Source organism: Micrasema longulum, unplaced genomic scaffold, assembly GCF_059751315.1.
Source record: "Micrasema longulum isolate JH-2025_06_02 unplaced genomic scaffold, ASM5975131v1 h1tg000011l, whole genome shotgun sequence".
NCBI lineage: Eukaryota > Metazoa > Arthropoda > Insecta > Trichoptera > Brachycentridae > Micrasema > Micrasema longulum.
Genome location: NW_028277219.1, coordinates 590,257 through 604,009, shown reverse-complemented (window position 1 = coordinate 604,009; position 13,753 = coordinate 590,257). Strand labels below are relative to the sequence as shown.

The 13,753-nt window shown below is 32.0% G+C and overlaps 2 protein-coding genes across 2 annotated transcripts; both read left to right on the top strand.

Moving 5' to 3' along the window:
- The first annotated feature begins 2,135 nt into the window (after positions 1–2,135).
- Rexo5 (RNA exonuclease 5) lies at positions 2,136–5,890 on the top strand. The gene is made up of 3 exons (XM_088235408.1): positions 2,136–2,277; positions 2,670–2,923; positions 4,130–5,890. Exons 2-3 carry the CDS (start codon positions 2,692–2,694, stop codon positions 5,848–5,850), a joined length of 1,953 nt encoding a protein of 650 aa, XP_088091534.1. The 5' UTR covers positions 2,136–2,277; positions 2,670–2,691; the 3' UTR covers positions 5,851–5,890.
- A 2,122-nt stretch (positions 5,891–8,012) lies between these two features.
- On the top strand, positions 8,013–11,953 carry LOC148285718 (uncharacterized). The gene is made up of 3 exons (XM_088235299.1): positions 8,013–8,022; positions 10,850–11,067; positions 11,399–11,953. The coding sequence occupies exons 2-3, from the start codon at positions 10,901–10,903 to the stop codon at positions 11,508–11,510; spliced, it is 279 nt and encodes a 92-aa protein (XP_088091425.1). The 5' UTR covers positions 8,013–8,022; positions 10,850–10,900; the 3' UTR covers positions 11,511–11,953.
- Positions 11,954–13,753: the final 1,800 nt, after the last annotated feature.

Genomic DNA, 13,753 nt, shown 5'->3' with positions numbered 1-13,753 from the left:
AATTAAAATTCAAATATAAAAAAATACATGTTGTAAACGTCGAACTTTGCCTAGCAGCGCAGTTGTGAAGCTCTTCTTATTTACGTTGTTACGGTAGGAATACGTTTTTAGAATATAAAAAATGTGGGTAAATATTATTTTTTCATTCCCCAAAAGTCAGTGCAAAGAAGAAAATGGGTCAAAATTCGAAATGAATTTAAAGAAAGAATCTGATTGGGATCCACCAAAAACCAACATTGGTTGTTAACGTTAAAATACAAAGTTTTTTAAAGACCAAAAATTTATATCCTTCTATTTTTAGTAGCATATGCATGATGACTACTACACCACGGAGGCCGCCGTACTTAATAAATTACCCCCGTATATGTCACCATTCGGAACTCATATTGTAAAAAAATAATGTTTCGCGTGGTTTGATACGAGCTATACTTACATTCAAAATATCAATGATAAAAACTTTTTTCCCGTAAAATAAGCAGGTATTTTCATTATTCATATTTTTTTGTCGGTATTGGGAAATAATCCGACGATATTTGGAAATATTACAATACAAATTAACCTTCCAACACATTATTTTGTTTTCTAGGATTTCTCAAACAACGAAGCACTTTGATGATAATAACCTTTTAGCCATTCTGAAATAAAAACGCACTTTAATTACAGCCGTTAAAAATAAATCGATTTAAAAAATGTTTACATGAATCTTTACTATAAGCACAATATAAGTAGGCGGCCTCCGTGGTGTAGTGGTCAAGACGCTTGACTCACGCTCGGAAGGTTCCGGGTTCGATTCCCGGTGAGAACAAAAAAATCACAAATGATTTTTTCTCAAGCCTGGGTGTTCTGTGATGTAATTCACCACTGTAATTGGGCCTACTGGCCTGTAGTGGTGCAAAAATAAATGAAAATGAAAATGATCCTAATATTTTCCGTCAATTGTTAAAGTCAATTAGAGTTCGATCTCTTCAGCTTCAACCCTTCAGCAGTGTAGGACCACATTAAAAATGCATATTTCACATCTACCTTGCTAGGAATTGAGCCTAGGACCTCAAACATGGTAGATTAACGCGGCAACCACTGCAATAAGAAGTGAACTGTTCCCAATTCATTAGTTAATAATTCAGTTTTTAATCTTTAAAACACGAACTGAGTAGTAAATAAATGAACAGTTTATTTTCATTAATTGGTTTTATATTATAAAAATTTTAATCTAAGTTCATTATAATTTAGTTTCTTAGAAATAATATTTAGTAGATAAGTTTTGATTTTAATATTGGGAACGTAGTCATAAGTTAATATTAAAAAGAGACATATAATTAAAGTAATAATGTGAGAGGTAGAAGAAACAAAATCCTGCTCGGGTGTTTTTTAAAACCACCGCTCCCCCTAGACACAGGGTAACCAAAGATCAGTCAGAAAAGGGGGAATAGTGAACAGGAGTTTTACAAGGCAAATGGCGGTGTCCAACGGATCCTTTGTCAATGATGAATATTAGCGTCATAATAATGTTCAGTTTCCATCTATTCATACGCGTGATCGCAGAACTTGATTTTATAACATCTGAGATTTTTCTTTAATTTTTCTCAATCTCGCCATCTTAAAAAAATTACCCCTTATTTAACATGAGAAACTTCAGCCTCAGGGGAAATTGGATACAAAAATGTTTTCTTGCGCGCGGTAAAAATAAAAACATTTAATTGTACTGCAAAGCTTCTTGAAAATGAACGAAAAAAATTGTAAAAAATATTTTGATAAAGAAGCACTATTTGAACGTCATTGGTTCATATGAATCAATCAATGATATGAAAGCTACGAATAATATCCGGTTTACTTTCCGTAAACGAACCAATCGGAAGAACTGACAAAGAAGAACCTTTGACGGCATATGCGGAGTTATTTTAAAAGTTAAAAACTTTAAAAAAATCATAGCGTTGATAATACAATAAAAATAATGATCGTTTAGTTTAAAAGTCCACTAAGAAATAAAAAAAATTAAATAGACACTGAACTTCTCGTGACATTCAGAAAACAACGTTATAAAAAATAAATCAAGTTAAATAAATATGTTTAAATCCAGTACCTAAATATCTACAGTAAGGCATTGACTTAGCTACTTTATCTATGATATTCACTTTGACATTTGCCTGGTTTTTAACGTGACAGTGTTTAGATCTTGTTTTCAAAATTTTGGTTTTATACTGTCTAAAAATTACGTTTATTCTAAGTTATAAATAAATCGACAAACAGTGTTAATACTTTTTAGTAAAATTTATCAGGGTAAGGATAATTTAAGAACATTCTACGACTTTTAAAAATATTGGCACATTACAAGCACATTGCTCCATGCTGTAATTTAAAATGTATTATTTCTTCAAGAAATTAAATTAGTAATATACGATTTTTACTGTATAAGTTTATTTTCTAGCTCGGAAAATGTTTAAATCAATTCATCAACAATTGATAATTTCCAAAAAAATCATTATGTGTGTATTGCATTAAAAAAAATATATGCTTCTAATTATCTAGTCATAAACTTGATATATAACTGAAAGCACTGCAATAATCAATCTATGGTATATAACCTATCTACAAATATTTGAACTTATCTATCCGATATGTATAAAATATGTTTTAGGTTATATTTAATAATACCTTTATCATTATTTCAGTTCAGATTATACAAAATAAGATATGTCAAAGAAAAAATCCAAGGAAAAATTATCGAAAAAGGCTCTTAGAAAGGAAAAAAAATTAAAGAAAATGACAGCTTTGGTAGCTGTTTCGAAATTGAATGACATTAAAATAGATGCTGATAGTTCCACCAAAAATGGCCGAAATGATGATGCAGGTCCCTCGAGAAAAAAAAATAAAAAGGATTTTTTTTCTGCACCAACCATGGATTGTGAGATGCCTGAAATCAATAGTAATGATCATATCCCTAACTTTTATCATATTTGGACATGTTTTATACTGACTTTAAATTGGAATTATAGTCCTTAAAATATAGCTTGATTCGAATGACATTTGTCAGAAAAAGTGACGACATAACTTTGTAGTAACGTCAAAGGAGTTATTTATATTGACTCACGAAAAATCATTCGTATCTGGCGTGCTATTTTTTTTATACAATACTTGACACATAATTCAACATTAATTTATAAAATCAGCTTTAAAACTAAAAAAAACCTAATTATTAAGGACGTTCTTACAAGGTTACATCATTTTTCAAAAACGTTGAAGATGGGAAAAATTGATCAATATAAATTGATTGAATAAAAAAATAATTCACTTGATGTTGTTCACTAAAAAAGTATAAATGTCTCACACTATAATAGGCTTGTTTTTGCGTTTTTAATATCAATTTTCGGAAACAGAGTTTCAAGATTGCATGAAATAACTGATAAAATCGATTTGATCAGTGATCAGTAATTTCCCATCACTAATGAGATTTGTTTGATAGCTTTCATTTTAATCAAGCTATATTTTAAGGACTATAAGTTGTGGTTAGGGATGCATACAATATATTGATGTTTTCAAAATATTGATATATCGCTTAAACATTGAAATCGCATTTTTTTTTAAAAGTCAAATATACGGCAATATAATTTTATTGAAAAACATCTTGCTGGCATATTTTGATTTGGAACTCACCCTTTGAAACAACTAATCATGGTGTGGGGTGTAGTAATAGATCTTCAAGAATCCGTCGCTACCCCCAGTTAAACCTTTTTCATGAAAAAATTGGCAAAAAAATCTGCTGTCACAATGTTTAAAAAAAAATATATTATCACTATTCCATTCCCTTTCTGCACCTAATGGTACATAGGGCACTGCTTTAGTACACCAATCGCAGCGTATCTTGATCATTTTTGTTCCATGAAGGTAAGATAATCAGTCTTACGCTTCAGGTATCGGTCCAGGGACTATGAAATATTCTGGTGTGAAAACACCCTTTTAAATAAATATTTCATTTAAACTATGTCGGTAATCGAACCCGAGACCTCTTGCATGGTAGGCAAACGCGCTGACCATTATACCACGAGGCCAACAAACATTATGTACATATATCTTTTATATTAGAAGTTTCTATAGTGTTTGCTGTTTTAAGTTTTTTGTTAAAATTTTACAGGTGAGGAAAACATTTTGAGTACTGTAGACTATAAATCTACTGACGACCCGTCGACATCTATAGAACTCAAACAAGAATATAGTGAACTTAAAAAAGAGGTGAATCGAATTCGAGCAAGAAAAGTTCATCCCAATATTAGGTTGAAGACTGTCGGAGAGCAAGCTTCACTCAGTACACATGTCGAGGAGAGGATTCCAATATTACTGACTGATATTCAGCACTTACTTCTGCTCTCCATTCTGAGTGAACCGTGCCCTTACTCTCCATTACGTTGGTGTCACATAGAGAAACGTTCTCGCATCTCGCACACTCTGGTGCTCATACTCGATGGATTGTCCCTGTACTCTTATAGTGGCCACGAATCTTGTTTCAGTCATCTCAATAAATATTTCGACCACCGTATAGAAGTTATTACACCCTCGCTGTACGGAGGATCCATAGTGGAGGAGTTAGCTGCTGTTCCTCTAACTGACATTGAAAAGGAAGCCATGATAGAGGAATTCGGAAGCATGGACGCCGCCATGGAAGCTAGGAAAGACTTAATGGTGATGCTAAGAGCTGTATTTCCAGTCGCCGAAGGGCTTAGACCGAAAGTGACTATGGATAAGCATTTGCGAGATAAATTCCCTCGCACGCAATTAGTGCTTTCTGCTTGGCAACTTGTAGAAGAAAATTACCCTCTTCCCCTGAAAGGGAAATTAAAGACTAGTTATTCAGATTATGTAATGACCAAGGATACATATGAACCAGTGAGTTCTACTTCTCCCATGTTCGGGCTAGATTGTGAAATGTGTAGGACATGTGCCGGCTCTGAATTAACTCGGGTATCTCTTGTTGATGAACAACACCAAGTTGTGTATGAAAAACTGGTATTACCATTTAATAAAATACTGGATTATTTAACGCAATATTCCGGTATCACCCCTAAATTACTGGCGGATGTCAATACACGTATTCAAGATGTCCAACGTGATATTCGAGAGATATTACCTCCTAATGCTATTCTGGTCGGCCAATCCCTTAATTTTGATCTTCACGCTTTAAAAATGATGCACCCGTATGTAATCGATACCAGTGTTATATTTAATATTTCCGGAGACAGAGTAAGAAAGAGTAAACTTAAAATATTAGCCAAAGAGTTTTTGAATGAAGATATACAGGACAGTTCTAAAGGTCATTGCTCCGTTGAAGATTCTCTCACTTCTCTTAAGTTGGTACAACTGAAGCTCTGCAATGATATGATATTTGGTGATGCAGTTCTCAAAGGACGGCAGAATTCTCAACAGAACTACAACCATCTTATGAGCAACAAAACAGAATATACTACTAATATTTTTAATAAGATTGCGCAGCAGCACAAAACAAGCATTGTTATAGGTCATGAGACTATTACTGAGAAATATTCTAACTACGTCAAAAAAATTCATAAAGATAAATCTTTAGACCCATCTATTAAACGAAAAAAACTGAAATTATTGCCATGCTCTGATAACTCTAATGTTACTAAGAGTATGTGTGATTTGTTGGAAAAGCATAGTTTAATATTATCCCATTTCAATTATTCAGATTCAGATTTTAAAAATGAAGAAACTTATAAAAATGTAGATAAGTGGATTAAGGAAATATGGTTAAAGTCTGCTGTGAATACATTATTTATTGTATTGTTTTCTGGAGACAAAGACTGTAATGGTGTCTCTTTTATAGGTGTTAAAAAAACATGAAATTAAAAAAAATACAAAATAAAATATTTCAATTGTCGCAGTCGTTTTTTTTTATTTTACTGCCATCGTGTTATTTCTTTATTGGGCGAGGTAGAAAAGAAGAAACAATGTTTTAAGTATGTCAGAACGTTTGTAGAAATTTGTTATTCTGTTGCTTTCGCAAAGGTGGAGGACGCTTCGCTTGAACATAATTTCCTTAATATTTACGCATTAACAAAGTCTTCTCTACCTCCACGACAGTATTCAGAATCGCACCCCTGGTATAAGAAGTACAAAAATTGGAAAAGTGTTTTCAGGTGTTGCCTAGTAGGTGAAATAATTAAACCAGATGAATTTAACCAGCATTAATAAAGGTTTCGGCTCTTCATAAATGTCAATAAATGGAAGAGTTAAGGAAATGTGGAAGTTTAAACATAGGCTGAATGGTCAATGTTACACAGTGTGTAAAGTGGCCACTTAAACCGGCCTTTGACAGATCATAAGCCCTGTAAATGCTTAGACTTTCATATTCCCTTCTCAAAAGTGGTTTCCCTCTCTTCTTCTCGTGTCATGTCAGGTCCCCCAGATGTTGATAACCACTTGGGAGAAAGCTTCCCTATCCTGAGCAGCGCGAACCAGCTCCTCCTCAGTTTTAATCTTGGTCAATTCTTGGATGTTTCTAAGCCAGGAAAGCTGTTTTCTTCTGACCCCTCGATTTTCTCCTTCTTGACAAGCTGAAGTATGGCATATTTCTTCCGGAACTTAACTGTTGTAAAAGTTCTCTGTTCATATTAGCTCTACATAATACTTCATTGTTGGTTATCATATCAGCCCAAGATATTCATAACATGAAACGGTGGGTCCACATTTCAAATACGTTAAGGCAATTTATAACATTAGCTTGAGTCCATGCTTCTACACCGTACAGTAAGACGGATTATCGTCAAAAATAAGATTTTTCATTATATTAAATGCTGTTCGGGCCGCTTCTATTTTGCATTTTATCTATGTCGGGGTCTAGATTCTTAGTAATGATACTGCCTAAGCATCTGAACTGTTTCACTTGCTCAATATTGACACCCTTAAGTTGGAGATTTAGATTTGAAACCATACAAAATATATTGTCAGTTATACTGCAATACCGCGAAACTACCAATTGAAGTTTTTGACAGGGAAACCTAAAAAAAGGTATGTTAATATTTATTTATTTAAAACTTCAAGTACAAAGAACAAATACTTTGGCGGACTTATTGCTAAAAGCAATATCCTCCAGCCATCCAAAAAACAGACTGGTCAAAAGAAGAGTTGGTCGAAATTTTGTTTATATTTATATTACTTACGATTTTAATTAACCAAAAATACCCCTAGAGTTTCAGAAAAACTACCATTATTTAGAATAAAAACAGCAATAATTTCAAACTAATGGTTCTATGTCCCTAAAACGAATTAATTTCAATAAAATATTTTTGTAAAAAAAACACAAGTTACCCGGTATTGCAGTATTACTGAAAATATGCAATCGCATTTTATTTCCTCCAGTTAACTATATTATTATAAATGTTAATAGATAAAAAACAAAAAAACCATAACGCCGTTTTCCGTAGGGGTAGGCAGAGAGGTTAAAACTCCACTGAGACTGAATTTCATCTCCTATGGACTCTATGGAGTTATTTAATATTACAACAGAGAATGGAGAATATTCTCGTCAGAACAAGTCCGGACGTTTACATCGCTTATGACCTGTTATTGGCTGGTTTAAGATTTACATATAATAGACCTCCAACCGGGACAAAAGAAAACACGTTTTTCTTCATGTTGATAATATGCATCTTTTAGAGAAATTACTAAGAATAATAATTATTACATTGAAAGAATTTTGTAAATATACTTTTTTTAATTTTTTACGTACGGTTTGAAATTTTTTAGCAACCTGCTACGTTTGAATTTTTTATATTATTTTTTTACATACTTTATTACACCATTTACCAACATACATTACTTGTTGTCCGAATAGCTTTCATAAATGGTAGTTACCTATAATTAACAGTACAGTGGTAATGTTGGCATCAGTTGTCACAAATATAATATTTGTATCTTTTATTGTGTCTATCTATGCAATATAAAAAATATATTTCTGCGCTTTTTTGTTTATGTCATCTGTCATTTTCTGTGTTTCTCGTTCGCGGTTTGGTGGTAAACAAAGATTAATAATATTAATATCTTGAATCTCGGTAATATTATGGATTATGGTCGTGATTAAACAAGCTCGACACGAAAACAAACATTCTCAGTTCTGATAAACTAATTGTGATTGATGAAATGGTTAATTAACTCTGGATAAAATAAATAAACGGGATGGAGGGACAATGGAACGAAAGTGTATTAATATTCCTGCATAATTTATCACCGTTTTATGTATTAAGCGTTGGAATTTCGTTATTCGCCATATTATTTTCTGTATGGTATAGCAGGCAATGTCAAAAACAGGTGAACAATGTTTGTTTTGAATTCCATAACTCAATAAATTAATTTATGATCTCTGGAGTCTGAGGCATCAATTTTTAATATTTAAAAAATAAATATTTGAGTTCTTAGTATGTACTAAAATATTGAAATTTTCAGACTATTACAGAAAAGTCTGGAATAACTTGTTTTCCTTCTCTCCAATCTACAAATGCTCATAAGCCATTAGTAGATTTCTTGAATCGAGTAAGTGAGAGGAATCATCTGGTGACCTCCGACATCTCTTATTAAACTGGTAGGCCAACTACCTATTTGGCAAATATAGAACGCTACAGAGGTTGAGATGCCTAACACTTACATCTACAGTTCAGGCAGTATAAGAAAATTCTTTTGACAGATTGCAATAGTGTGGTGGCAGTATTTTTTTTTCTCGATGGGGTGAATAGAAACTAAATACTAATTAATAATACAATTGTTAAAGTAAAAAAAAAAACATAAAAGCAGTTAACTTCTTTGTTTAATTTGGGCATTCAACAGTAATACCTAAATCAAGGTAAGACAAAATCGCACAGGAGAAAAAGATACAATATGCCTCCTATAATAATTATAGGACGATGATAGTAACAGAAATAGCTACGCATATACGATTATAATAAAATAAATAATTGTTTTATTTAGATTAACTCGGGAGTGTTAATTTTTAACATACTGAATTGAAGTACGATCACATAATGATAATCACTAGTGAAATGGTGATTTTTGACGGTATTTTGGGTATTACAGTGGGGATGGGCAATGGAAAAAAATAGAGCTAAAGTTACTAATTTGTGAACATATCTTGTTTTTATTTATTTATTCATGTTTTTTTCCATTATAAACTATTATTAACAATAAAAAATAATGTGACCTCACCGGGGTTACCTGTGCCGAGGACACTTAACAATATACTTTTGAAAATATATTTTTACATTCGAGAATAAACAAAGAAGACTTAATAAACAGAGATAATTAACAAAATGTTCAGACAGTTTTAAACACTACGTATTTATTTATGTTTATAATTAATTTATGTGCATCTATATTGTTTATATTATAAAACGCACAATGAAAGAACAAAAACATAGCATAAGCTATACATTTAAGTGACAGCTATTTTGAATGGGCGCATAAATAAAGTGGACATCAAAATTATCGTCGATTCAATTTAATGCATCATATTGCGAACTCTATTGCACAATTTATTGAACTCTTTATTGCACAATATAATTCAATATTAAGTTGACACTGTCGATCGATAATGAAGTTTTCCGTCGGTACGTCACTATTGGGCGACTACAACAATGAAGTGCGACATTTGTTTCTTACACTTAATTGTCAATATTTATCAAACTTGTAACTTGAACATGACCGTGTAAATGTCAAAAGTCTCTTCTTAAATTGCCTGTAGAATAGTAAGCTGCCGGTCAGACTATTGATGTGGTTACCGAGCCTTTGCTGGTACACCACACTAATTTTCTTATCTCGTCTTTTACTCGAGAAAAACAGAAGTATCATCATGTAGACCAATAAGCCTTCTACCGATGCTGTTTAAAGTATTTGAATGGATACTCTTATGCTCTCTAAATCCAATATTAGGAGAAGAGAATTTAATTCCAGATCACCAGTTTGGATTTAGAGCACGTCACTCCACCATCGAGTAAATGCACTGAGTATCCAACAAAATAACACAGAGCCTTGAAAAAAAAGAGTATTGCTCTGCGGTTTTTTTTTATCAACAAGCTTTTGATAAAGTATAGCATGCAGGGCTGTTGTTCAAACTCAAGCATTGGCTGCCGCACACATTCTATGAACTAGTAAAAATCATATCTTAAATAACTTGTACTGAAAAAATAAGAATCGAGTTGTGGTAGGGGGATTTGACCCTCGTACCTTTGATCCGTGAGTCTGCAACACTACTACGAGACCACAGCCTGGTTCTTGGATCAATAAGGGAAAGAAATTATTCTGTGATTTATATATTAGTCCAGTGCTCTATGCACTATTAGATGTGGAATGACGATTATTATGATTTATTTAGGTTATTTTAGAAAATGTATTTGCCTAAGTATGTCCGTTATTATCATATCAGCGTGGAGCTTGAAGTTGGCTGTTTGCATTTTTTTTTTACCTTTCCTATTACAGGTACTCAAATACATAAAACAAACATTTATTTAGCTAGCTAAGATAAATTTAAATTGCAAAAGTTTGCTTAAAATCCATTTCTAAGATCTCCACTCTTATCTTCACCAATATTTGATGTCGACCTGTCATTCTCTGATTTATGTGGCCATTTTACACAACATTAACTGTTCGGCCTAAATCCCAAAATACGATTTCCCAATTTTACTATCTATTTTTGTATTTTACATATTATGGAAGTATCAGTTGGTGTTGTCTCACATTTTGTCTACAACAGAAATAAGATTAATTAGTACGCACTTTTTAAAAATAACTTTAATTTTTCTTTTATGATAGTTTTGTCTGTGTGTAATATTGGTTAAAAATACATATATTGCAGTTGCTTAGTAAGCACCTTTTGGAGTCAGAGGTGAAACAACATATTGCTGTAATGGATGAGTGTGATGAGGACCCACCAATAGTAGATTTGGATGAAGCATTTCTGTCGTCCAATCCACCCGAAGCCCTTCAATCTAGGATCAAAGTTGCGCGACATCAAGCCATAGTGAATCAACTTAGTTCTAAAATGACACAAGAACAACTAGAAGAAGAAAAAGAGTAAGAATTAAAGTCCATACTTAGTACCTCAAAGTAATCTATGCTTATTACTTTTGGAATAATAAAAATACAAAATTAGTAATTGAAAAACTGACTGTCATTTTCACGTCGAACAATTTACATAATAAAATAATATTCTTAATTTGGCATTTAAAAAATTACATTCACATAACACATCTATATTATAAAACTGAAAATACATGTGTGTGTTTGTTTGTATACAATTTTTAATGTCATTAATAAGTTATTTCCACAGCTTTCTATTTTACTAAGGATCATTGCAAACCATGTTTTTCCTATTGAAATTATAAAAATATTTTATGTTTTTTAGGACTGAGAAGGCACAATTAACAGCCATACTAAACTTACTAAAAGAACAGCAGGAAAAATTCCAAGTTTCTGACATGGATGAATTAGAACAACAACTAAGTTTGTATCGCTGATGGTCCGAACCAAAAAATCAATAAAAATTTACACCCGGTCCATTATTCTTATATAATCATTTTAAAAAACCATTAAATAGTTTTAAGTATACACGTAAGTTTTATAAAATGTAAAAAATAGTTTCAAAAATATTTTTTCAGATAATATTTCTACCAAAATATCATAATGCTGTTAATATCAAACATTGTTTTGTAAAATTCTGAAATATTATACTTTAAACCAAAAATTCTGAGATATAAGGAAACGTAATAAGAATTGTCCCTATTCAGGCTATAATTGCGATGAAATGGTGCCTCAATACCTAGCATTTTCCAATTTGCTTGAATTTTGACACTAAATTTTCAACAAACATGTATATTTACAATTAATTGATGCAAATATGATTTTATAAATTATTTTGCTTTGCGTTTTGCGAAAAGACAAGGCAATTAAGAGGATACGCGGTCTGACTTTTCTTTATACAAACATATTCCCGTATTTTCTCTTTCTGGATTATGCCACTAAAGCAATGATTTTTATTGCTAACCATAGATATCCATCGTTAGCATGCCTCAATTTTTTGTTATTGTTGATAAATTGTCTTTTATAGGTGCTAGGATTATCCAAAACCCCTAAAAGCGCCTCGTTTTATCTGCCGTCTTCAGACGTAGTAAATTTCTTTCTGATATTAAAAAAAAAAAAACAAAATTTAGTTTTGGGGTCTGTAAAATGGGTATATGAGACCTCGATTTTGACAATTATAGCGGTTGTCTTTTTCACACAGTATTCGGGGAGGCATTTGCAAGAGAGTGATGGAAAAACTAAATTTAAAAACCTATACAAATTGCTATTTGACCGCATATCTTCGTAAGTCCATGGATGCACATCATTTTGTGTATTTTTTTCGAGGCCCTTATCTTGAAATAATTGAAAATGAACATGTATCACAAATACACTGCTTACTTGCAAATACTATGTCTTTTTTACAAAACTATTTAAGCGATTTATAATAAATCATGATTTTCTAAATTTTATGTATCAAGTCAAAATATTTAAAACCTTATTTGGAATGGCTCTAAATGATGCGACATGTGACAATATCAACATTGGAAAAATAACAAAATTTCCTACAGAATTACATTTCTCCGATTCTAGTCAGAAATATAGTCTTAAAAATCATAAATAAAAAATTATGATTTTAATTATTTATACCAAAATGTTATTTACTATTTATATCTTCTCTGTTTAATAATATGTGTAAAAATGATTTATTATCAATAAGAAATAATATTTACTATGTATATGCAACATTTATCACATTGCGTGAATAAATTGGTTGCTCTCCAAAATGAATAATTGTTTAAAGTTCTGCGTTTCAAGTATATATAACTTTTTGCTAAAGGGAAATCAAAATACTCTTAAGAGATGAGTATGTAAAAATACTTTTCAACTGATCATGTCACGTTGAAAGAAGAGTTGTAACTTAAGGAAGTCAATTTCTTAGGAAATTCATTAGTACGTGTCTATCATAATTACACACTCTTTTCGGGCCAGACTGCAAAACTGCTGAAGAATATCTTTTGAAAAATTATTACTGCTTTAAAAATGAATATTGAAACAAATGAATGGTGTAGTAACATCTTTTAAACTGGCCTAATATACACAGTAACTTTACCTGAAAATTTATGCGCTTAAACTTATAGTTAGTAAATTTGATTTTCAAACAAACAAATAGCACAAATAAATCATTATGCCGTTTCTCCGTAGGGGTAGACAGAGAGGATAGAATGCCACTTTGTTGTTGCATACAGCTCTTGCTTTCTCAACATTAATACATCTCATGCACCCACACTGATTATTCTGATTTCTGACATGTCCATCTTCAAGTATATGTCGGATTTGGCCATGCCATATCATTCGTGGTCTTCCTCGTTTTCTGCTCTGTCATTTGCTCTACATGTCCAAACCAAGTAGAACTTCTTTCTTGATTTTGTCAATAATGCTTCTCTCAGCCTTATATAATGCATAAATATCGACATTTGTGCACTTTTCACCCATAGTTTTACCACACATTTACCCGAGAGATCGCATTTGAACAGTTTTTAGTCTACTTGTTTTTCTCCATATATATTTCGCTCCCCTAAATAAGGATTAGCACCACGACTCCATTGTGAACTGCTAATTTTGCCTCCCGCGAAAAACATTTATTTACCAAGGTTGATTTTAGTGCACATTTCATTCACCCTGTTCCCGGCACTCTTTC